Genomic DNA, 27,467 nt, shown 5'->3' on the forward strand with positions numbered 1-27,467 from the left:
AAAAATTTTTCAAAAATTCGAACAGATTTTAAATGTTCCAACAGACTACAAAAGATTTTAAAATATTTTTAAAGTTTCGAAATGTTTCGAAAAATTTGAAAATTTTCCACTAAGATTTCAATAATTTCACAAAGATTTCAACTATTTCACAAAAATTTCAAATAATTCAAAATATTTCGATAAATTTCCCAAAGATTCGAATAGATTTGAAAAATTTCAAAGATTCCAAAAGATTTCCAAAGTTTAGAAATTTTTAAAGAATTTTTTACAAATATTTGAAAAGATTTCATCAACATTTTAATAATTTTTAGAAAAATTTTGCAAAAATTCGAACAGATTTTAAATGTTCCAACAGACTATAAAAGATTTAAAAATATTTTTAAAGTTTCGAAATGTTTCGAAAAATTTGAAAAATTTCCACTAAGATTTCAATATTTTCATAAATATTTCAAAGATTTCAACTATTTCACAAAAATTTCAAATAATTCAAAATATTTCGATAAATTTCCCAAAGATTCGAATAGATTTGAAAAATTTCAAATATTCCAAAAGATTTCCAAAGTTTAGAAATTTTTAAAGAATTTTTTACAAATATTTGAAAAGATTTCATCAACTTTCCATTATTTTTTAGAAAAATTTTTCAAAAATTCGAACAGATTTTAAATGTTCCAACAGACTACAAAAGATTTTAAAATATTTTTAAAGTTTCGAAATGTTTCGAAAAATTTGAAAAATTTCCACTAAGATTTCAATAATTTCACAAATATTTCAAAGATTTCAACTATTTCACAAAAATTTTAAATAATTCAAAATATTTCGATAAATTTCCCAAAGATTCGAATAGATTTGAAAAATTTCAAAGATTCCAAAAGATTTCAAAAGTTTAGAAATTTTTAAAGAATTTTTTATATCGATTGATATCGAATTGAAGATATTTTTTTCAGATAAAAACTGAAAACAAATTTTCGATTTTGTAACTTAAATTAATATTCATTTAAAACTTTATTAATCTATTTAAAATTTCTAGGGATTTTTTTAAATACCGTTTTTTTTAAATCCTTTGGAATCATTTCAGATCTTTTCAAATTCTTCCAATCTATTTTATTTTCTTGGAATTTCCTCAAATATCCTAAAATCTCTTAAAATTTGAAAAATTTGAATGAATTACCGTGAAATAAATTTTTAACTAAAATTGAGAATCGTCAAAATGAACAGATATAACTGATTATTTTTACCAAAAAGATGAATTTTCAAAAAAAAAGTAATATTTGATGTTTCAACGAAAATAGAATTTTGTTTTAAATGGAAAATAGTTGAAATAAACAATAAAAGACAAATTTTAAAACCACAAAAAGAAATAGTTATATTTTCAATTAAATAAATAAATTTTTCACAATATAAAAACGGCTTTTTAAATAAAATAGTTCAATTTTCAACTAAAAAGATAATATATGTTGCATACAGTTGCATTTTTAATTTAAAAAGTTAATATCACTATGAAAAGTTGATTAGTTGAATTTTCTGATAAACAGGTTAATTTAAAAAAAATTTTAATTGTTAAATTTGCTACAAAATTATTTCATTTCCAACCAAATTTTTATTTTGAAAAATTAATTTTTTATCAAAGAAAAGAGTTTTCTACAAAAAAAAAAATGTTTTCAACCAAGTAAATTTTTTTCTAACTGAAAATATGAACTTTCAATAAAAATTATGAATTTTTAACTGGAATATTGAATTTTCAACCAAAAAGAAAATGTTTAAGCAAGAAAATTACATGCTAAGGGAAAAAATAATTTTCTACTAAAAATAAAATTTTTTATAGCTAAATACGTGAACTTTTAACGAAATAAATGAATTTTCAATTTCAATTTTCAACTAAATATTTTAATTTTGTTCCAAAAAAGATAAGATTTCTTAAAAAGACGAATTTTTAACAAAATATATGCATTTTTAAACAAACAGTTCAATTTTTAGCAAATAAATGAATTTTCAACCAAGGAAGATAAATTATCACCAAAACAATGTAATAGTCCAATTTTTATTTAAAACAAAAATTAATTAAAAAGACGAATTTTCCAGGAACCAGTGGAACTTTCAAACAGAAATATTACTTTTGCCAAAATTGTTGAATTTCCTAAAAAAACAATAGATTGACGTTTCAGGAAATAGTTGAATATTCAACCAAAATTCTGAATTTTCAGCGAAGAAAATTAATTTTCAAGACGATTTTTATTAAACCACTAAAATTTTTAATGAAATAAATAAATTTTCAATTTAAAAAGAAAAATTTACATCCAAATTGTTAAATATTTTACTAGAAAAGGTCATTTTTCCACCCAAAATGAAACAGTTAAATTGTCAGTTGAAAAAATTAAGTTTCAACCAAGCTTATAAATTTTTAACTAAAATGATGAATCTCCTAATAGAATTTATCGAATTTATACCTACCAAAAAGATGCATTTTCTTTCAATAAGATTAGTTTTCTACAAACAAACGAATTTTCCACAAATTGTATGAATTTTCATAAAAAAAAATAGAAACTTGAACAGAAATAGAAGTTGAATTTTCCGTTAAAAATCTAATTCTCTAAATAATTTTATACTGGAATAATTAAAATTTTTTTTGAAGTTTTTTATTCAACAAAGTGGTCGAATTCTTAAGATGACATGAATTTTCAAAAAAAATTTCGAATTTTCCAACAACAAATTGAATTTTTAACAAAAGATTGTAGCTTCTGACCGCAAATATTTGAATTTTCAAGACAAAAGGTAAATTTCTAACGAAAAATATTTAATAAAAATTATATTAAAATTCATAAATATTTCCTCTTCGAAATACTACTTCTACCCAAAAAACTACTTGAAGTACTTTTTTTGTATACTTCGGAAGAACGAACTTTTTAATTGTGACAAATTTCGACTTGGAAAAGGGATTTTTTAAACTCCTTTGTGCTAAATTCCAGTTTCAATTCTAAAAAAAAAAAACATCCCTATTAAAAAGTAAATTATATTTCTTTACCGAAACTACCTGTCCTAAAATAAAAACGACAATTATTTTGACTCACATGCCTTACGAGTATAGATAAAGTAGAAATCACTTTTTTAAATTGACAAAAATTACTAATATAACGAAAACTTAAATTTTCTACAATCAGAAGTAAATTTCCCGGTTTTTAAATTAAATTCCCGGTTCGAAAACTACCTTAGAACGGGAAAAAAATTATCCGACGGTAAATAATTGAGGCAGATAACAATAATTCGTCTTCGAATAATTGTATATTTCAATTTTTCGCAGCGTTTTTATCCAACTTCAGATAAATAATATCCCGTAGATTTATTGTGTAACAATTAGTAGTTTTCTACTAATTAATAATTTTTGTGCTATTCTGATGAAAATATAGATATAGATAGATATATAAACAGGAATAGATTGTATAGAGTTAAATATATGTATAGTTGTAGAAAATAATAATAATAATAATAATAATAATCTGGTTGCTTTTGTGTATCTGAGCGATGCGAGACGAGATGACTCACCCTTGGAAAAAAGCAATGGAGGGGGGAGACGGGAGCAAAAACGCGCTTTTTCTTCCGCTTTCGGCGCGAGCATTGCGAGAGAAGTTTTTGCCCCGTTCTTGCCGGACGAGCATCGTCGGAGTCGTAAGCAGAGTCGGGCGAACTCAGCGAGCAAAAAAAGACGGTCGGCGGTTTTGCCATGGTTTTGCCGCGCAGCGTTCCTTCCTTCTTTCGTTTTCTCCGAAAGTCGAAATTGCGAGAGACGAGGACGAGGATATCGCCCGATAGAAAAAACTTATACCCTATCTACTATATATATTTTATAGCTAGATACTCGACAGACTGACGTGGACCTTATACTTTTTTTCCCCGAGGGACCAAACTGAAAAAAGCGAGACTTTTGCAATAAAAATTGGATTAAAATAGAAGAAGAATAAAAATGGTTAAGATACATTTATTGTGGGAGGAGCTCTCTCGCGAAATATAAAACTTATACTTATAGCTAAGCTATACATGATCATTGAAAGTACTTATTGAAGAATCCGAATTATTAAATTAATTAAAAAATGCTATTTTATTCTGGGTTAAAAGTCAATTGTTTTAAGTTGAAAATTAAAATATTTTGTTGAAAATTTAATTGTTTGGTTGAGAATTCAAGAATGTTTTTAAAAAGTCATCTTCTTGATCGAAACTTCAACTGTTTTGTGGAACATTCATATTTGTATGTGGAAAATTTAAATACTTGGTAAAAAGTTTAAATATTTTAAAAATTCATTTTATTGATTGAGGATTTCTATATCTCGTTGAAAATTCGTTTTTATCGTTTGAAAATTAGTTTTTTAAAAGAGAAATTTTAATATTCAGTTTTTGGTTAAAAATTTAAAAATAAATTAATTAAATTAAATTAAATTATTGTTGAAAATTGATAGCTTGTCTTTGAAAAATTAACCTGTTTTGTTTAAAATATAATTACTTTGTAGAAAGTCAAACAATGTTGTTAAAGTCATCTTTTTTTGTTTGATTGAAAATTCATCTTTTTTGGTTGAATTTAACTATTTTTGTTTTTGGTTGAAGATTCATCCTTTCAGTAGGTTAAATTTCATCTTATGGTAGAAAATTTATATTTTCGAATTGAAAATGAAAAGAAAATTTGGCTATAAATTCAACTATTTTATTGAGAATTCTTTTTTGGTGATATAAAAATAATCTTCTCATAGTTGAAAATTTAAATACTTGTTATAAAGTTGAAATATTTAAAAAAAATCATTTTATTGTTTGATCATGTCAATCTATCGTTAAAAATTCGTTTTTGTTTCGGTTGAAAATTAATTTTCTTAACGCAAAATTGTAATATTCCGTTTTTGGTTCAAAACTGAAAAATAAAATACTTTGTTAAAAATTCACCTTTTTGGTTGAAAATTGATGGTTTTTATTTAAAAATTAAACTAAAAACTAAAATTCACTTTTTTGGTTGAAAATTGATAGTTTATATTTAAAAATTAAACTAAAAGTTAAAAATTTAACTATCTTATGAAGAATCCAAGAATGTTGTTAAAGCCATTTTTTCATTAAAAATCTGTCATTTTGGTTGAATTTGAATATTGTTAATTTAAAATGAAAAAATTTGTTATTTAAAATTTCAGCTATACTTTATTGAAAGTTGAACTACAATGTTAAAAATCTATTTTTTTTAGTTGAAGATTCATCCTTTTAATTGGTGAAATTTCATCTTTATTGTAAAAAATTCATATTTTCGAAATGAAAATGAAACTATTTGGTTGAAAATTCATGTATTTTACTGAGAATTCTTTTTTTATTCGTAGAAATTTAATCTTATAGTTGAAAATTCGACTACTTGGTAGAAAACGGAACTATTAAAAACAATTTCATTGATTGAAGATTAAAATATTTAATTAAAAATTTATTTTTTTCGATTGATCTAATTTTCTTAACATAAATTTTAAGTATTCCATTTTTGGTTGAAAATTCAATTATTTGGTGGAAAATTCCCATCTTTAGATGCGAATTCTTCCTTTTTAGTAGAAGATAATTTTTTTGATTAAAACACAAAATAGTTCCTTTTGCTGAAAATTCACTTCTTTGTTTTTGAAAATTAATTTTTGGCCTAACAAATCTTTTATTTTTGAACATTCAATCTTTTTCTTGAAAAAAATCGCATTTCTTGGGTAGTTGCAAATGCTTTTATTAATATAAAAAAAATGTTAAACTATTTTTAGTAAAATTTTTAACTATTTGGTTAAAAATTCCTATTTTTTGATTAAATTAAAATATATTTGTATTAAAATAATAAGTTTTTGTGATCGAAATATCAACTGTGACATTATTCGATAAATTACATTTTTTTGTTTGACGATTCATCATCTTCTACACAATTGAAATTTTTCTTGGATTGAAAATTCAAATACTTTATTGAAAATCCGTGCTTTACTTCGTTGATAATTAGGATTTTAACTGAAAATGTAACCATTTCATTTTTGTTCGAAAGTAGATCTTTCACAGTTCAAAACTTAAATATTTCGTTGAAAATGTATATATTTTTTTAATAGAAAATTAATTTTTCAAAGTCCATATTTTTTGTTGAAAATTCAACTATTTGGTGAGTGAACCATTTTTTGAAAATTAAACTACTTGGTTAAAAACTGAACTCCTTTGTTAAAAATCCATTCCTCTTTGGCTGGAGAGTAAAAACTGTATGCAAGTTTTTGATTAAATTATGCTGTTCATATTAATTTTATAATTAAATTTAAAATTTGCTTTAGAGAAAAAATTTAGTATTTGCACCATTTGTCATATTTAATCAAAATTGCATTTTTTTTGTTCTAATAGTGCTCCCGAGAAGTAATGTGAAAGCGGTTTGCCAAGAAGGAAAGGATGGTGGTTTTTAGTGGGTGAGAAACCCATACGCTCGGCAAGTCCGGAGTCTTTAAAACATTTTCCACTATTCCTTAAAAAAAAAAAAAAAAAAAAAATATGTATGGCTCTTGATGAATTTAATTCCTCAATAGTTAAGGATATATTGCAGAAGTGATTAACAAAATGAATATGTATTTTATTCACTTTTAATTCAGCAACGGCATGTTTCATTCATTATTCATGTTCTAATGATATAAATTTACATTGTTTTGTTGACACATGAAATCAGAAGATAATTTTATACATGATCGCTCTACTTTCAATTTAAAATATAAAATTTCAAAGTGTCCTAAAATTATATATTATAAGAGAATCATTGAAAGGTATTTACGGTTTAAAAAAAAAGTGTTTAACTGTTTAACAAGTTTGACCTATTCACATAATGAATCTGTAATTGGAAATTAAAATTTTTCTGAAAATTATTTCATTTTATTGATAGAGGTTAAATCAGAAGAATTTTTTTTGGCAGCCTAAGATTGCTAATTGAACTGATGATATTCCAAACATACAAAAAAAAATGGATTCATCAAGTTTTTTTCGCTTGCCTCTTCTACACAAAAATCGTAAATTCTGTTTCTTGCGCAAATGGTCACATATTTTTAATTAATGAAGGGGTTCAATTTTTTTCGAACCTTAATAAGATTTATTGTGTGGACAGTAGAAATATGTGAAAACAAAATAAAGAGGACAACTCACACGTGCCATTGATGTTCCGACTGAGTATCCTGGGGACTGAACCTGGGGTCTGATGGCCAGTTTGAGTGGGTGGCGGGCTGGAAAGCACGACGACGTTCTGCGACGTGGCGCCTGTTGTCGCTGTGTTCTTTTGGGGCACCGGCGAAGGCGTCGCGACGCCGCGCGGCGCCTCTTCAGCGGCCGATCCTCTCGCATCCATTCCCGACCGCCACCTCCACCACCACCGAACATTAATACCCCATTCGCAAAAAAAACAAACTCAAAATAAAAAACAAAGAAAATCAAGTCCAAATTCTGAAAACAGTGACAAAAAGAAACTCAACTAAAGAAAAATCAATCCAAAATCATTTTTTTTTACTCCCTTTTTAAAAACAAACTCAAACAAGAAATGAAAACACACGCATGCACTTCCCGTAACGGGGGATTGTTTCAAACACAGAACACAAAATCAACACTTGACCTAACCAAGAATCACAAAGTCACAAATTTCACAAAATATTGTCAAATTCACAGGTTATAGAAAACATGCACTTTCGAAAACCCGGATGCCGGCCGGCTTTTTGTTCCCCCTCTAGTTTTAATAATAGTCATTCAAGAATCAACTCGATTAACCTAATTTGTTTCTAATCTGCGCTGATAATGAGATTTCTGAAAAAATTGTGATTATAAATCGTAATTTTTTTGATCTGATTTGTAAGGATTGAGAGATGTGTACCGCACGATAGCGGGCTGCACATTGGCACATTCACATTGTTTGCCGTTCGGGCAGAGTCGGCTTGGAGAGGCGGCAAGACTCGTGAATGTGGACGTAGAGTGTCTGATCCCTACCCCTGAGAGAAGCTCCCCTCCTGAAATCCTGCGAGTGCCATTCCGCCCATCCCACTGGTTATTTTATTTTCTCGCACAGGATCCCTCTCCCCTGAAGGACTGCACGAACTCAGGCCAGGAAACTTCACCCCTTGCCTCTTGGTAACGTTCCCGTGTTCCATGTTCCACCCAGGCAATCGTTGCAAAAAACCCAACCCTTACCCCCGCCCTGGGGGGATGGGTACGAGGGCTGGGAGAGGGGGGACAAAGAGGGTTTGTAAAAAGTGGCAACCCACCCTTGACAACGGCCAGCCCCTTGGAACTTAGAATCTAGGGCTGTTTATATTGTACTTACATATATGCATAGTTTCAGTGTAAAAAATGGCTGTTGGAAACTTCCAATGTATTTCGTATAAACTTACAATGCATTGATGTAAGAGTATAATAATTGCTATTTCGTTTGCTATATCGAGATTGTAATTTTACGTTACACTCGAATTGTAAAAAAGTTTTGAAATTTCAAACATTTTGAACAGATTTACACACTGTTATGTAAGGAATTGTCTGAACAAAATGATCCACTGAATTTCGTAAATTGGTCGCTCAGGTATGAACATGAGTAAATGTAGAGTAATTAGCTTCTGTCGACAAAACGAATCCGACATATTTTGTTACAAGATTCAGGATATTAGCTTACAGAGTACTGTTTAAAATTTTTGTGATTTTGCAATACATTACAATACAAAATGTAATGTGCAATTACAATTGTGGTATTGTAAAGTGAAATTACAACACGCGCTTTGTGATTGGAAGGTTTTGCGTGTCCGCCGCTGTGAAAGCAGCGCCATATTATATCTGCTGAAATTTCATGCAATTGAGTGCTTTGTATTTTGTGTAATATCACTGTTAAAAATGTTTGCAATTTTAATATACATTTACTATACATTTATATAGTCAATTTAAGAACTCGGTCTATGCAATAGTTATTAAGAGGCTGCGTAGTAAATTTAATATACATGTATATTGATTAATTCTTAGAAAAGTCAGGTAATTTCACTTTACACAAATTAAAGATAATTTTGGCAGTATTGTTTAATTCTAAATAATAAAGCATTATATTTGTTTCTGGTTGAACATAAATTATACTGGGTTTCAAGTGGATAAGTTCAATTAAGTACATAATTAAGACACCTAACATAAAAGCAGCAGTACTCACGTAAAAATGCTGACATTGGCAGTGAATTTTGATGCAAACCCCATCCGTACGTCGCACTTTGATTATAAATAAGAATTTAGTCGATAAATTGTAGGTTATTATTTTAGTTTTAAATATTTGACGAGATTTGAATACATCAAAGAACTTTCAACTTTTATGCACTCTATTTTACTATACATGTATATTATTTTACAAGATAATGGTATATTAAATTTACTACACGTATATGCATATTGCTTCCAATATATTTATAGTAAAATCGTTATAGAAATTTCTGAAAAGTAATATTACGCATATACTTGGTAGCTTTACTGTATTCAGCTCACGAAAAAATTACATGTGCTTTCGTAAGTTATGCTACAGATTTTGACAACATTTTTCATGAAAATTTTGGATTTTGGTAATAAACTTCCCTTATATTATATTACCATTAAATTATACAAATATTTATTAAACAACTGAATAAATCAGCTGAAAAAACGCTTTTTCGACGTTTTTGTGATATTATCTTAAGATCCAACTAAAAAAATTACTGTTATTAATCACAATCTTAAAATCACCCAGTTAACATGTTTTACGTCTGCGCACTTTATTAGTTTCCACTATCGAGAATTTTTGCAGAAAAGTTGCGCGTCTTCTTAAAACGAAGTTACCCACGAATATTTAGTCAGTCATTAACAAAACAAAAAAAGTATAGTGGCTTATGGACTAGTATCTTTGTGATTATAGAAAAATATTATACATATAGACCATAATTTTGTGGATATATTATAGACTACAATTTGATGAGCAAACCATAAATTCACTTAGATGTACGGTATTAGGATTTATAATTTACCCTGAGCGAGGATTGGAACACACAGGCCTGTTACAAAAATTTCAAGTTTGTTTCTTGGAAAACCCACAAGAACGCCAATATAATAGCAGTTTCAGGGGTTGCCTCACAATGGCCTTGACATTAAATCAGTCATCATCATGACCCATTGTTGACGTTGCCATACACTGACGCACGTCTGTGTAATTGCGTGGGCCAGCAATACTTGGAATTATTAAATCAGTCGCTCGTATACTGGCGTTCTCGAGTAGAAGAATCTATGCTGTAATCTACTTTATAATGAAATTAGTAAAAGATTAGATAGTGTGTCCACTGTTGCTGAGGAGTTGACATTCCGTGCACTGTAAAAAAAATTGAGCTGTGACGGGGATATTATTCCTTATTATATCTAAAAAGTTAGTTGAAAACGAATGAAGGAATTTAGAAAGATGCCTGGATCAGCAAAAATGAATATCTTTGATCATTTTCCATATACCAGGGATAGCGTATAGTCAAACTCCTAAGTATAGCTATAATAGAGATTTTAAGAATAGGTGTCTGAAGGAATTATTGGAAGAGCACCGGTGCATTATGGGAGCAGTGAAATAAAATGGCGACAGTCTAATCGAGAGCAGTGACAGTTCAGATTTACTTTAGACAATTAAACGCTTTTTTACCACTTAAAATGTGCGCGAAGTTTAATATTAAATATAGTTTCTGTTGCGGTAATAATAATTTCCAAGTATTTCGATGGTAGGCGGTAACTATATTGAAATATCAAGAATCGCGAGAAAAACAACAAACTTGACCTCCAAATGCATTATACGGATTTCAGGGAAATTCATTTTCTTGGTACCAGACGAAAAATTGGCTACTGTAAGTTAATATATTTCTAGAACAACTAAATGTTTTTCTAATCTAAAGATAATAAAATTATACACAATCTGTCAAAAATAATAAAATCTCGAACTTTGAAATTTTGTCCAAATTACTGATTACGAGAACAATTTAAATAAAGGAAATAAGTGTTTAGCTCAAACTAACTAAACGTTTTACCTGATCCATGCAGTGAATTTACTTTTTGACAGGGAAATTAACAAATTTTTAGAAAAAAGAATTTTAAAACGCGGTCATGAAGAGTTGAATAATTAAAAATCAAAAGCATTTTAAGCTGAAAAATTTGGATGAAAAACATTTTTATTTTATTAACTGTAAATATAAATATATACATTTTTTTTAAGCCATTAAAAAAATGTAAACGCCTGATTGCCATATACGAGCTTAAAAATAACTTTATAATAATATATTCGTAATTAAAGGCTTTTATTAAATTGAAAATATTATTTTAGTCTGAAATATTTCATTTTTAATAAATTCAATTTCGAATTTTTGAATTAGGAAAAAAAAATTATTGAATATTTAGCAATGTTTGACTGTTCATTTAAGGCAAGTAAATTGAAACCAAATATTTAAAAGTAAACAATTTAAAGCTCAATTGTTTGACATAAAATTTTTATATTTGAAAAACGTTTAATTTGTAAGTGAAATCATTGAATTTTGATGCAGAAATAACAATGGGACACTTATTAATATACTTCCAGATTCTTTTTTGAAAATTTTTCCAATCTTTTAAAACTTTTTTTAATATTCTCTTAAAATAATTTTTCAATTTTCCCAGAAATCTTAAGAAATTTTTCAAAATCTTTTGTAGCATTTCACAATTCTTGAAAAATTTCTAAATTTCATATTTAAAATATACAAAAATATAATTTAAATTAAATTTGAATCTTTTTAAAACTTCTAAATATCTCTTCATATTGCTCAAATTCCTTTTACAAAAAATAAATGTTCAATTTTCATTTATACATAAAAATGTTAAGGGAATTTTTATAAATTTGCAGGACTCCCTAAAAATCGTAGAAAAAGTTCAATTCATTCAAAAGATATTTGGAAGTTGTGAAAAAATCTCCAAATAATTAAAAAAATTTTTAAATTCTAAACAACTTCCAGACTTCTCAAGATTTTGAAATAATATATTTTGCAGCTTTGGAAACATGTTTGAACTAGTTAGAATGAAATTAATTTAACTTCTAATTTAAGAAGTGCTCATTTTAAAAAATCTCAATTTTCAATGTTGAATTTTTTAGCTTAAAATTCTTTAAAATCATATAATTTTGAGAATTTAAAGTTCTCTTCATATAATATAAAATCTAATATAATGATAGAATCAGAGTGGTGATTCAGTGGACAATTTTCAATTCCTGGTCATGTCCCGGTTTTTCCCTATCAAGTTTTTCAATTTTCCCGCTCAACTCAAAATAACCAAAAATTGAGTAATTAAATTTTCAGTCAAAAAATGAATATTCAACAAAAAAAAATCAAAATTTCAATAAAATAGTTAAATTTTCGGTAAAAAAATTCCTTTTCATTTAAGAAAAAAACAATTTTTCAATCAAACAGCTCATTTTTCAACCAAAGAATTGATATTTTTATTAAAATGATTAAGGTTAAAAAAGCTTAATTTTCAACAAAAGAGTTTATTTGTCAGCTAATTAAATTTATTTCTAACCTAAAATTTGCATTTTTATTTAACATGACGAATATTTAACTGAAATACTTATATTTTCAGAGAAAAAGAAGAGTTTTTAAATAAGGATCTTCAGTTTTAAAGAAAAAAATTATTTTCTACTAGAAAAGTCTTTTTTTTAAATAAAATACGTGAATTTCAAACCAAATGAATGAATTTTAATTAAAAAAAAGACAAATTTTCATTCAAATTGTTCAATTTTGAACTAGAAAATACCAATTTTCAATTCAAAGGAGATGGGATAAATTTTCAGTTAAAAAAATTAATTTTCAATCAAACTAATACATTTTCAACTGAAATGATTAACCTTTAACTGGAATTTTTGAAATGTTTACCTACTAAAAAGATTAATGTTCAACCAATAAGATTAATTTTCTATAAAAAAGATGAATTTTCAAAAAATTACATGAACTTCCAAAAAAATAGTTTAATTTTTAAATACCATACATTAATTTTCAATCAAATCATTGAATTTTTATCCAGAAAAAGATAAAATTTCAACAAAAAAAAGAATAGCTAAATTTCTCGTTGAAAATTTCATTCATAACAAAACAATCGGATTTTCAGTAATATAATTAAATTTTCGGTAAAAAAATTCCTTTTTATTCAAAGAAAAAACGAGGTTTTAATCAAATAGCTCATTTTACAAGAAAAGAAATCAATTTTTAATTGAAATTATGATTCTTAAATAAAAAAATTAATTTTCAACAAAGGAGTTTATTTTTCAAACAAGTAAATTGATTGCTAACCTAAAATATGAATTTTCAAATAAAATTATGAATATTTTCAACAAAAAAAAAAAGAAAACATTTCAAACAAGGAGATTAACTTTCTAAGAAAAAGATCATTTTCTACCAAAAAAGTCGATTTTCTACAACAAACTCGAATTTTTAAAACAAAATACGTGAATTTTCAATTTAAAGACAAAACATCTAAATTGTTGAATTTTGAACTAGAAAAGGTCAAGTTTACAGCCAAAATAGTTTGCATTCATGAAAAGAATTTAGCTTTTACCCGCAAGTAGTAGAATATTTAAGAAAAAAAGGGTAAATTTCTAACGAAAAATGTTTTTAAAAATTATATAAAAATTCAGAAATATTACCTCTTCGAAATATTACTTCTACTCTAAAATTTGAAAGAAGGAAATTTTAAGTTGTGAGGAATTTGAATTTGGATCAGGGCTTTTTAAACTCCTTATTTCTAGATCTCAGTTTTAATTCGATAATTATTTGCACTCATGTGCCCCGCAACTGTAGATAAAGTACGTAGAAATCACTTTCCTAAATTGACCACAATAACTACAATAATGAAAACTTGAATTTTGCTTCGATCAGAAGTGAATTCCCGGTTTTTAATTCAATTCCCGGTTATTGCCCGGTATTATTCCTGGCTAATAAAATTCACGGTCATTTCCAGGTCAATAAAACTCCCGGTTACTTCTTTGTTTTTTTCCCGATCAATAAAAACCCCACTAATTTCCCGGTCAAGAAAATTCCTGGTCATTTCCCTATTTTCACCGATTATCAAAATTCCCGGTCATTTCCCGGCCAATAAAAATTCCCGCTAATTTCCCGGTCAATAAAATTCCTGGCCATTTCCCCCGATCATTTCCCGGTCAATAAAATTCCTGGCCATTTCCCTATTTTCCCCGATCATTTCCCGGTCAATAAAATTCCTGGCCATTTCCCGATCAATAAAATTCCCGTTTATATCCTGGTCAATTCGCCACCCTTATAATATAAAATATATTAATATGATGTTTAATATAATTATATAATTTATATCATATAATATGATATTAATCTAGATATAAAAACTGTGAAACCATGAAAATGATTGATGAGCATATACTCTATAATATAAGTCTAACTCTAGAGTTTACGATCCAACGATTTTCACCGCATATCGAAAAAAAAGCATTGTCCCACTTGGAAGATAATCTCTCCTGGAGAATGCATTCTCACGCGCAGCGTCGTTTGGCGAAAAAAGCGAAAGATGGTATACCGCCTTCAGTATTATACCTACAATATACGCGCGAGGGGAACATACTGTTTCACCTCTGAGCTGTCAAGTATGCAAATTTACAGAGCCTGAGAACTTTCGAAAGGGTGAACTCTTAGAGAGTGGCAGACAGTGGGCAGTTTTTTGACCAGAACTCCCCGTTATTCTCCTGGGGAGGAAAATCGATAAAAACTTTTCACTTTCAATCCTTCATCACCCCACAATCATCCCCTTCAATTCTCTCTTCTGAAAACACTTGCAAACGGAATAGTTATACATTCAGTAACAAATTAAATTTTCAATTAAAATTAATTTTCGATAAAGAAATCCTTTTTGAAGAAATTGTTTGATTTTCAACAGAGTCCCGTGTAGAAATTCAAATGGGGAACTAGTCTGGTTCCCGATCACTCGACTCCACTTGAAGTCGGGGGCTAGTCAGGTCATCTGACTAGCCCCCGACCAGTAGTGTCACGGTAGATTAGTCGGGGGCTAGTCAGGTGACCCGACTTATCCTAGTCGGGGCCTGATCGGGTACTAGTGGGGATTATATGACAATAAATCCGACTGGAATATTAACCAAACTCTCCAAAATTTGTGGATCATCCCCTAAAAGTTTGTCAAAATACTTATTACATACGGAAATCTCCATAAATTTTTTTGAAATATTTGAAAGTGCTCAAATTGACCCAAGATTTAATGAGGAACAACATATCCTACGCTTAAAAATACATCAATTTATGTAACTAAAATTCCCCAAGATTTGTGGAATATTAATTTTTTTTAAACTGCAGGATTTTTAAACAAATTTAGGAATTTTCAATCTAATAGTTGGATTTTTTACATATAGTAGTTCAACTTTCAACCATGTTGAATTTATAAATGAAAAGATGAATTTTTAACAAAATACATGAAATTTCTACAAAAAAATGCTGACTGGCAACCAGCTAGTTGAAATTTTTAATCAAACAGGCGAATTTTTTAAAAACGAAAACGTTACATTTTCATTTAAAAAGATGAGTTTTGAACCAAAATTATGAATCTTCAACTGAAAGAGTTAAATATTCTGTTAAAAAATGCATTTATCAACCAAAAACAACGATTTTTCAAAATATAGTAAAATACTTAAATTGTCTCCCAAAAACATGAATTTTCAACGAAGAAGATTAATTTTCTAGAAAAAAAAATGAATTTTTAATAAAATACATAAATTATGTACAAAGTTGAAAATTCAGCTAAAAAATATCAATTTTCAGCCAAAAAGTTAAAATTGCAACCAGAAACGATACATTTTCAACTAAAAATAAATGATTATTCACATTTTCAATTAAAAAATTTATTTTTTAGGGAAAAAATGAATTTTTAAGAGACTAGTTAAATTTTATTTTAAAAAGACAAATTTACCATTCAAAATGGAATATTTTAATTTTCAAAAATAAATTAATTAAAGAAATTAATTGTTCCGCGAGAGAATTACGAAAATTTTCTTATTGTTAATTTAAATTATTTATAATAAAGATAAATGTAAAATAGATTTAATGCTTTCACGATTATTCATTTTAATAAAAAGAGATATTTAGGAATCCAATCGTGTACAAAACTACAAATTTTGTACACGATTGGATCCCGAAATATCTCCTTATATCATACAGATAAATTGCTGAACATATTTTTATAACGTGAAAAAGAATGTTTTCCGCGGAAAAATATAAAAAATGTAATTTGTGAAATTAAATTTTTGTGACGAAGTTAGAAGTTAGAACATTAATTTATTTAACTGAAAATTTAACGATTCTATTCTTTATTGTATATTCGCCTTTTTTATTTTTGGTTGAAAACTGTCTTTTAAATGGAAATTAAACAGCTTGTCTGATCTTTTTCATCAGAAGCGTGAAGTTTTTCTGACTACTGGCCAGAAAAACTTTCAAACTTTGTATTAACTCCTACCCTGGTCGCCAAACTTCGAAGCTTTTCTGAAAATAATTTTATTGGTTCAAAATTCAACTGTTTTGTTAAAATTCTCATTTTTTGGTTAAAAATTCAACTACTTGGGTAGAAAATTTAGCTGAAAATTAACTTCTTTGATAGAAATTTAACTGCTTTGTTGAAAATTAATGTCTTTGATTTATAATATATTTTTTAGCTGGATATTTAACTATTTTAGTTGCAAAATTCATCTATTTGGTTCAAAATCTGTTTTGTTCAAAATTCGTATTTGTTTGTTAAACATAATTCTGGTTTGTAGAAAATTAAAAATATTGTTGAAAAATAATTTTTGTTTGTTTGAAGATTCTTCATTTTAGTTGAAAACTTATCAGTTTGGTTTCAGAATGAACTATTTTGTTGATTTTTTTAAAATTATAATTTTATTTTTGAACTGAAAATTAAAATATTCCATTTTTGGTGAAAAATTCTTCTGATTTAGTTGAAAATTCCACAATATAGTTAAAAATTTATCAATTCAACTATTTACATAACATCTTATATCTAGATACTTTTTTACATTTCCTGTGATAGGGAAATTTGGGACGTGTTAGCGAACGAGTGAACGAGCGATCGAAAGACGAAAGCGAAAGGGCAAACGAGAGAGAGAGAGAGAGAGAATGAGGACGCAAATGCATCTTGGTCTACTAATGCTATTACATAACCATTACTGCAACCATTTTGCAATTTTGTTTACATGCATTCTTTCATTCTTTCTCATTCGCTCCTCTAGCACCCTCCAACTCCTTCATCCATTCTTCCCCTAACCCATTATCTCCATCAATCTGCACTACATTCTCTTGTCAGCTTCCTTTATCTTCCATTCCACTCCTACAACCTTCCCATGCATGTTCTCATGTTTCCTCGTCCCATTCACATATTCTGCACTTTCTGTTCTCTTCCTTTTCCCAATACGATACATCCTCTCACATACCTCGTTTCCCAATCTAGATCTTGCTATTCTGGTCCACCTTCTCCCTCCCCATCTCTCAATAACAGAAAGTGCTAAGATAATTTCATCTAAGGATTTTTCTAATCCTTTAATAAAGCTCGCCATCCCTTCTTCATCCTCTGCTATCAAAACTATATCGTCTGCGTATGCCAGTGTATATATCTTTTCCTTCCCTATCCTAACTACTTGACAACCAGAAAATATCTCCTGCTTGTTCTCCTACCTTTACCTTGCTTTTTGTCTCTCTAAAAATTCCCGATACTCTCTTTATTATTTCCTTTCTTATATCCCTTTTCACCATTATTTTTTCTTTTTCGCCTTGTTCCAATGAGTTAAACGCTGCCCTTAAGTCCACGAAGTTTATCATTGCCCCGTCTTCCATTTTCCCTTTTAATCCCCTTATTGAGTATACATATACTATACATATACAGGGTGGACACGCTGGGTCTTCCCAAAAAGTATGCAACCCGTCTTACACGCTAATGCTATTCTTATGGGAATGTATGCGGGGTTGCATACATTTTAGTAAGCCCCAGCGTGTCCACCCTGTATGTTGTCTATCATCCCTATTCCTTTGCCTTTCGTTACTATTGGTATCGCTACACCTTTTTTGATAACTCTGGCCAACCCTCTCTTCTCCATACTTTATTACACATTATCCATGCCCATTCCTTTAGTTCCGTCCCTATATATTTCCATACTTTATTTGGAATCTCATCTATACCAGGTGCCTTTCCATCTTTCATTATTCCTAACATCTTGACTAATTTCTCCCTTGTTATGTTCTCTTCCTCATCTCTTTCTCTACAATATTTTCTTCCTTTTCTAACTTCTCTCTATTTCACTCCACATTCAGTAACTTATATTTAGACTTTTCTCCTCTCTCTCTCTCTTCTCCCCATTCTCTTCCTCCTCTATCTGCCGTTCTCGCATTGAGATCACCATCTATTATAAGCCTAATCTCTTCTTTATTTTCTTCCATCATTTCATTCATCTCCTCCACTTTCTCCTGCATATCACCGTTTTTATCAATCCCCACTGTCTTCTACTTCTCTTCTCCCAATCCCACCATACTCTGTCTATCTGTATTCTACCGTACTTAAACCAGGTTCTTCTTTCCTTTTTTCTTTCCTCTTCCGCTATTTTCCTTAATTTATACTGCATATTCCTTGCTACACATGCCAAATCATCCTCTATTCTTTCCGAGCTTCCATACAACATCCTATTCTTTGGCATCACTTCTCCTCTAAGCTGATATCCTTTATCAATACGTTTATTTTTCTTTCTTCCCTCTTTTTCTTTTCTATTCTTTGTTCTATTTTTCTACGCCTTTCTTTCTCCGTATTCCCAAGCTTGCCATTTTCCGCTTAGTTTCTTTCCCTAATTCCTCTTCCCTTTTCTCCTGCTTTTCTTCATAAATCTCAATTACTTCTATCATAACTTCGCGAATTTCTTTCAGTCTTTCCTCTTTCATCGGAACTTCAGTTTCATCTCCGTTTCCTTCAGTACCCTCACTATTCTCATCCTTCTCTACAACAATTTGTTTTTCCGGTGGTGATCTGAACATTTTTGGATATTTCAAGCTTGAACCGATATTTTCCTTCTCTTAACTGCTTCCTCTCACCCCTCTATTCATTTTTATGAAAGCGTCTTCTACCATTTTTCTGTACTTTCCCCTTGCCTTGCTTTCTTTGGTCTCCACTTTCGGTAAACTTAAAACTTCCTGCTCTAAATCTGTTTTTTTCTTCAATGTACTCTCTCTGCTAGCCACGAATCAAATTCAAACGCTCCCGCCTTCTATTATTGCCGGCCTCTGCGATCGTCGCGTTCTGGTATCTGTCTTAACTTTCTCTGTCTCTACCCCACCCTGCTGCTACCAATCTAGTGGCACTCATCTGCATCGTTTTCAAGTTCATTTACGTTTTAGTTTTCGGAGGAAACGCTAGATGGAACTGAGAGTCAGTAACATTTAATGCGCATGTGCGAGCACGATATTTTCAATTATTTTGACATCTCGAAAGTAAACATTAGTCGAAGTGTCAAGTTGAATTTCTTCTTTATGTTACATCCAGCCCCATGCATCGCCCCTACTTTTCTGTTTTCTTACGATCCGGAGGGGAATTGTCGGTCGAACTAATCCAACAGATGACGCCAAAAAAATTAGGTCTGACTTTTTCATTGAATTGCATTCAGAAAAAGCAAAAATAATAAAAAACTTGATGCTGTTTGAAAATAAAGAAAAAATATATGAAAAAATAAGAGCAACTATTACGAATTATGTAAAGAAAAGAAAAAGTCATAAAAATATGTAGTTTAATATAAATAAAATTTAATTTTAAAACATATTTTGAAAGCAGTTCGAAATTCATATTTATATTATTTATTTTGCTGATATTATTGATTTCATTATTTGTTATAGTTAAAAAAAAGATTTATTTTTAATTTATTTATGTAGCAAATAGAAACGTTAATAATATTTAAGACTTCAATGACAAAAATATTTCAAACATAAGCATAATCAGAAGAATTTATAAAAAATATATAATTTATATTCAATATAAATACAATAATAATTAAAATATGTAAGACTACAACTTAAGTTGCAAAGTAAAGAATATTTTCCACTATAAAATCTTAACAATTTCAAGTTTTGAAGAAAATATTGTTTTTAAGTAATGGTAATTGTCATTAAAATATTTAAAGGAATAATTTGGTAATAAGTCAATGATAGGACTAATAAAAGAAAAAATGGATTTATTATTATTTAATATAATGCATATATTTATTTAAATTGAACCGAACATCATATATACTATTTATACACTTCACTCATTTATTTGTTGCTTAGTCATGAAAGAGTTTTTCTCGCTGCATTCAACCACTAATAATTTTATTAAAAATTTTAAATATAAAGGAGATTTTGACAATATAAAGTTTTCCTGGTCAGTTATTAAAGCGTAAAAAATTGTGATGTACAAAATATTAGTTTTTTCATACTTTGAGTGAAAAATGATTAATAAAAAATACAGGAGACAAAAGTTCGGAAAATCAAGATCTATAGAATTGAATGATCTTTAATTTAAAACGAAAAATTCAAAATCGCAAGAAAATTAAAGGCTATAGACCTAGGCTTTAGTTTATTTTAGATTTAAGATTTGCAATAATATAATTAAATATTTAATTCAAAATCTCCATTAAATTTTTTTTATTAAATTATTATGGGTTGATTGCAGCGAGAAAAAAACTTTTAAGATTTAACAACAAATAAATGATTGAATTGTATAAATAGTATATGTAAAGTTCGGTTCAATTTTAATAATTATATACATTATACTAAATATTATTAAATCCATTTTCTCTTTTATCAGTCTTGTTATTGACTTTTTACCAAATTATTCCCTCAAACATTTTAATTACAATTGCCATTACTTTTTCAAAATATTTCCTTTAAAACTTGAAATTGTTAAAATTTTAAGGGTTCTACGATTCTTTACCTTGTAACTTGAGTTGTAGTCTTACATATTTTAATTATTATTGTTTTTATATTGGATATAAGTGATATTTTTTTTATTAATTCTTCTGATCATCTATATGTTTTAAATATTTTTGTAATTGAGGTCTTAAATATTATTAATTTTTTCATTAGCTACATTAATAATTTTAACAATAATTTTTTTTTAACTAGAACAAATAGAAAAATCAATAATATCAGAAAAATAAATCATAGAAACATGAAGCTTGAACTGCTTTCAAAATGTATCTCAAAATTAAAATTTTATTCATATTAAACTACATAAATTTATGACTGAAAAAAAGTAATAGTTACTCCTATTTGTTCATAAATATATTTTCTGTTTATTTACAAACAGCATCAAATTTTTAATTATTTTTGGTTTTTCCTAATGCAATTCAATAAAAAATTCAGGCATACTTTTGTGGCGCCATCTGTTAGATTAGTTTGACGGACATTTCCCCTTCGGATCGTAAGAAAACTACTACTACATACACAAATTTGTTAGACAAATAAAAGATTTGCACCAAAATGATCCTCGGTGGTTTTACAATTAAAATTTTGACTATATTTTTTTTGCAAAAAACAGCGAAAAATACGTGATTCTTAAAACTTTTTCGTTTTTTATCCGCCCTTCTTTTATTTTTTGTCAGAACTTTATACCCGAGAGTCATTTTGTAGCTGGCATCATACTGAATCTAAAGCACTTTGATTTTTTCGTTTCAGACATGCCGTTCTTGAGTTTTGATGGAGCTACCTAACCTATCCATTTTTGAGACGTTACATTCAACTGCAATTTTGTATTTAAATATTTATAAAAATGAATAAAAAATTTTTAAATGTATTTTACGACTTTATTTATCAAATCCACCCTGGCCGGCCGAATTAACTGAAAGGAGCCTTTGCAAAGAATCCTTAAATACCCCACTGAGTCCCCCTTCGGTTCCTTGTTAAAAAAAAAAAAAAAAACAGCAAGATCAACTTTTAAATTGTTGAGATTCAGAAGCTACGTTAAAATTTCCATCAGAAACTCACGGAGTAATCGCAATACTATTTTTTGCAGCGTTAAAGATATCATTAATTTCTGCTGAAGTGCCTTCAAGCGCATCCATAATAGCTCAAGTGGTATCTTGAGCGCGAAGTTTGATAATAAAATTCTCTCTCAATTTGATCGGAGCGTTCTTCTATGAGGTTTCCACTGCGTGGCGCTAGCATCCAGACAAAATTCTTAAAGTTACCGACGGAACTCTTATTAACTGCTGCTAAAAGTTGATGCACTTGAAGCCGCCTTCGACTCATTTAAATGACAGGTATTTTATTTTTTAAAGTTTTTATCGCAGGAAAAAGTATTACGATTACTCCGTGTTTCTAAGGGTACCTTTTCACGGAGGCCTGTTTTGAATGAATCGTGGATTTAATATTTTGCATAGGATTCATTTCTAGGTTATTTGTTGGTTTATGGCAAATTGTATTGGCTGATAACCTTCATACGAACTCGATGTGTAAAATTAGTTCAACGATTAATTCAAAACAGGTCTCCGTGAAAAGGCACCCTTATTCTTGTTGTAGTAAAAATAATGGATTTGGGGAAGCAGAGTTGGGAAACAATTGCTGCCAGGGATCTGTAGGATCATTTCCTTTTAATGTCCGAGGGAGGTGCTAGATGGCAATAATTTGGAACGTAAGTCCTCAAAACGCATGGACATAGGAAACACGGGACTAGGCATGTCATTACGGGGTTGATGCAATGAGGAGGGAGGCCCGCCATCTTTTGATGTCCCGCGACAAACAGCAGCACCCACATGTTTATATTTGCATGCGCAGTTTGATGGAAAAAATGCTCGTGCGCATAATCAAGTGGCACATCGTAAGATGGCGGCCAAGTTAGGATGGCATGCCAGGTCCCGTGTTTCCTATGTCCATGTCAAAACGATACATACTATAAGGGAAATGTTTATGAAACTAATCCGGCACGTGGCATACCGATCAGTTGGTCTGGCTTTTGCATTGAATTGCATTATGAAAAAACAAAAATAATTAAAAACTCAATGCTGCTTACGAATAAAAAGAGAAAAATTATGATAAAATAATTTTAACTATAATTATTAATTCTAAGAAAGAAAAAGTCATGAAATTATGTAGTTTAATATAAATAAAATTTAATTTTAAGATGCACTTTGAACGCATCAGTTCAAATTTTATATTTATATTATTTGTTTTCTTAATATCATCTATTTTAATATTTGTAAGAGTTTGAGAAGTGATTTGCTGTTAAAAATATAATTGTAGCTACTAAATAAAATTAATAATATTTAAGACCTTAGACAAAAATGTTCAACATTGCCAGAAGATCAGAAGAATGATTAAAAAAGATATCTTTTGTGTTCAGTAGGGCGTATCGAAAAAACAAACAGTTGTTTGCGTTGCACGAAGTTTTAATAGCTCAAAATTACCAAAAACGAAGTACTTCTTGAAATGTTTACCCTCCCTAAATGACTTTGAAGTTTAAAAAAATCGAAAAATTTGACCTTTTCGCTGTTTTCTTACCGTTAAAATATGTTTCAACAATAATATATAATGAATCTTGACATTAAAATAATTTTTATATACTTTGAATTACAAGAAATTAAGTTAATAAATTATTAGAAAAAATAGTTCGAAACAAGTAGATTTGTACCTGCATGTCAAGACATTAAACGAATCAATAATTAACCATCAATATTTAATAACTAATTAATTTTTAAAAATTAATAATTCATTATTTAATTACAATTAAATAATTAATTAAATTAATTTTTTGCTATGTAGATACAAACCCACTTGCTATGAACTATTTTGTTTATGGTTTATATACCGAAAATTTATTTTATTTCCAAATAAAGCGCAATGTATCAGTTTTTAATATTTTCTTGTAATTCAAAGTCAGTGAAAATTATTTAAATGCCAACGTTTCTTATATATTATTGTTGCATCATATTGCAGGTAAATTCCCATTTATTTATATAACACACTATATGTTCAAATAGTCGAGACATTTACTGCGACTCTAAGGAAATAGCGAAAAAGTAGACTTTTTTTGATTTTCTTAGACTTTAAAGTCAATTAGGGATAGTGAAAAACATATGCGTTCTTAAGGCCATGTGACGAGTGGGTCACGTGACCAGATTCCTACCTTACCGCCACCTTTCTTATTTCCCAACTTATTTTCATACGAAGCGCCACATCGAGTTGAAAATTTAGGATAATAAATAAGAATCACTAAGAAAGGTGTGCCTGGTCATAAACCTTAATAATTATAAAAAAAGCAACAAAAAAATATTCACAAAAAAAAACTTTGTTCATAATTATATAATTTTAGGACCAGATCCACTATTCTTCGTGCTTCTTGTTTATTATCCCAAATTTTCAACTTGATGTGGCGATGTCACGTGACCCACTCATCACATTGCTTTAAAATACTAAACAACTTTACCTAAGAGCCCTATAACCTGAGAATTTAATGTTTTGATTTGTGTCAGGAAACAGTGGAATTAAATACTTACAGGGGATATAAAATATAATAGCGAAAAAATATGTCATTCCTATACTTTTTGATCAGTATGAGATGCTTTGATATTTGTGGTTAAAAGTTCATATGAATCAGTGAACTGATATCGGTTCAGGCTTTAGAATGTAAACGTTCAACTTGTTATCGTATGAAATTCAAATTTATGAAAATTGTAAAATTTTCGTCAAAAATTATTCATACCTTAATAATTGTTTAACAGAAAAGTTACAAATTAGAATAATTATATGTTAAAAAAAATTTAAATGTTTAAAGATTGTTTCATTTTAAAAAGGAAGCCTTTTAATACTTAAAGGACTATAGATTTTGAACACTCAAAATCGCAGTTTAATATATGGGACATAATACGTGAACTGTTTCGACCTAGAATTAATGTTTTTATAGAACGAGTTGAATCTTGACTGAATTATAGTCCCAGTGGACTTAAATTAATTTATCAAACGGTTGTAAATATACAGGGGCTTGAAGTTTTCACTTTTTCACGCGTTTCTTCACCTAGTGTAACTTCTTTTAGGATGATGTGATGGGACTAACGATATATTTGTAAAAAATTTTTTTTTTTGAAAATTACAATTCGAATTGATTTTTTTAAGAAGAAAATACTATAAGTACAAAAAATCTATTTGAAAAAATTCCTTTTTTATAATCTTTAAAATCATGTAGAATAAAAACTGAGCCGGAAATTTTTTCTTGGTCAAATTAAAATTTGTACGCTTATTAGGAATGAAATAAAAGCTGTTAGATGCAATCTATAACGCAATTTATATATTCCTGCACAGATAAACATCTCAAAAAGGTTGAATATTATTTTCGGGCACATAACACTTGACAGTATTCGTGCCCGAGCGCTGTAGAAGATTGATATAGTACCCTCTCTCGCGGGTTTTTGCTACAATGTCTCCAGAACGTGGGATTTTTCGGTCCCCACCACTCTCCCATCTGGGAGCGACACATTCAAACGTAGCGTGTCGGTGAGTCGGCTCTGTTAAATGCTGCGAATCCCAGCGTCGTGTAAAGCCGAAAATGCACGAGTAGGAACCCGAGCTCTCTCGACCTCAAGAATGACGATCTAGCTGCTCCTCAAATTTACTCCTCAAATAATTGACTTTATGTAAATAGATATAGGAGACAAGACTTCTGAGTGTAAAATGTTTCACAATTTAGTGCTACATACCTTAGTCATATTTGTAGTAAACAATGGAATTTTAACAAATAAAAAACAAATTTTCGACAAAATAGTTAAATTTTCAACAAAATAGTTAAATTTTCAACCTAAGAAATTATTTAAAAAAAAACATTTTTTAACTTAAACATTGCAGTTTATACTGAAGTTTGCAATCGAAAAAATTAATTTTTAAACCCAAATAAATGGGAATTTTCAACACAAGAAATGAATTTTTATCTAAAACAAATAGATTTTTAAAGAAGAATAATTCGCCAACAAAGAAGAAAAATTTATAACTAAAAAGAAAATTTTTCAAGGAAAAAAAGTGTCAACAAAATTGTTCAATTTTCAGACAAAAAATGGAATTTTCAACGGAATAAATTAATTTTCAACTAAAATTATAAGGTTACAACGAAAAATTGAATAGAGTAATTTTCAGTTGAAAAATAATTATCAACCTCAAAAAATCAGTTTTAATAAAATATTTAAATTTCCGAGCAAAAAATTAAATTTGCAAACAAATTATTTAATTTTCAAACCAATAACTTTCTACCGAAAACAGAAATACAAAATTTTCAAAATCAATTTAAAAAAAACAAACATTTTTGTTTGCAAAAAAGATAAATTTTCAACGAAAAACGGTTACATTATCAGTTTAAAAAATCAATTTACAATCCACAATTTTTCAACAAAATAGTTTAATTGTCCAAAAAAAATAGATGAACTTTTAACCATTTTATACCAAAATAAAAGAAGTCTCACCAAAAAATGCATTTTCATCCAAAGAATTTACAACTGAATAGTTAAATTTTTAAAAGTATAGTTAGATTTTCATTTGAAAAATTAGTTTTCAATCAAAAATGAAATGGAATGAATTCCGAGGGAAAATTAAAAAAAGATCACAATTTTTAAAAATTTAATTCGTAATTTTGCCATATTATATAATTTTAGAAAAACAAGGAATTTAATTCTTATTAAGCCTTCTTGCGCAATTTCGTTGCACCATTCTTTGTTATGTTTATGTTGGCTTGTAAAATTTGCTTTCAAATTTTAGTAAGTTTACGAGATATTCAGAAATTTTGAAACGATTAAAAAATAATTAAAAGTTGCAAAAAAATCAGGAAAAATTTGAATAATTCTTAAAAAGTAGAAGATTAGACGGTCCGAAAATATTAGAAAAAAGAATTATTTTTCTCATAATCATTTGAAAGTTTAAAATATTTTTTATTTACAAAAATCTGTTTTTAAAAAAATTCAAGAAGATTTTGTAGCACATCGAATGATTTCCTAAAATTTAAAAGAAGAGTGTAGAAGATTTTAAGGGCATGTGGCACTCAAATCAACCGATCAAGCTAGCCCCAAGATTGAAATTTTTTCCCATATGTAAAAATAAAAGTTAAAAAAAAAGCGGAAAAATTTTGGGGAGTGTATTAATTAACGCAAAAGGAAGGTGTATATCCTTCGGTGGAGTTGGGAAAGAATTTTTTTTTTATAAAAATAGTATTTTCTGGTAAATATGTTCTACTTTATCGGTAACACCTACTGTGTCGGTAACTGTATTTTTTTAATTCAGGCGACAGGTGGCGCTAGAGTTCGACTTTTGTATTTAGAACTTTTCTCATGCACAATTCCATTCAAAGTTAACATAACCTACAATCTCAACTCTATTTTAGATAATTTGGCGGTATATTCAAATTTCTTTACATCAGAATAAAAATTTTTA

At 28.5% G+C, this 27,467-nt stretch overlaps 2 protein-coding genes across 3 annotated transcripts in view; one reads left to right on the forward strand and one right to left on the reverse strand.

Moving 5' to 3' along the window:
• The window catches only part of LOC117173465 (NGFI-A-binding protein homolog), a 62,653-nt gene extending 54,647 nt beyond the window's left edge, over positions 1 to 8,006 (reverse strand). The window contains exon 1 of the mRNA XM_033362057.1: positions 7,147 to 8,006. Within this exon, the coding sequence (XP_033217948.1) occupies positions 7,147 to 7,345 (199 nt within the window). The 5' untranslated portion in view covers positions 7,346 to 8,006. The remainder of the gene's footprint in view (positions 1 to 7,146) is intronic.
• Positions 1 to 21,858, forward strand: part of LOC117173467 (kappaPI-actitoxin-Avd3c-like) — an 89,375-nt gene extending 67,517 nt beyond the window's left edge. Inside the window, exon 3 of one of the 2 annotated variants that reach the window (XM_033362059.1) lies at positions 21,741 to 21,858. In XM_033362059.1, coding sequence (XP_033217950.1) covers positions 21,741 to 21,775 — 35 coding nt within the window. In that variant the 3' untranslated portion in view covers positions 21,776 to 21,858. Of the gene's footprint in view, positions 1 to 6,363; positions 6,507 to 21,740 lie in introns of those variants that run through there. The other variant, XM_033362058.1, reaches the window with a different exon arrangement.
• Positions 21,859 to 27,467: the final 5,609 nt, after the last annotated feature.

Source organism: Belonocnema kinseyi, chromosome 5 (assembly GCF_010883055.1).
Source record: "Belonocnema kinseyi isolate 2016_QV_RU_SX_M_011 chromosome 5, B_treatae_v1, whole genome shotgun sequence".
Taxonomy (NCBI): Eukaryota; Metazoa; Arthropoda; class Insecta; order Hymenoptera; family Cynipidae; genus Belonocnema; species Belonocnema kinseyi.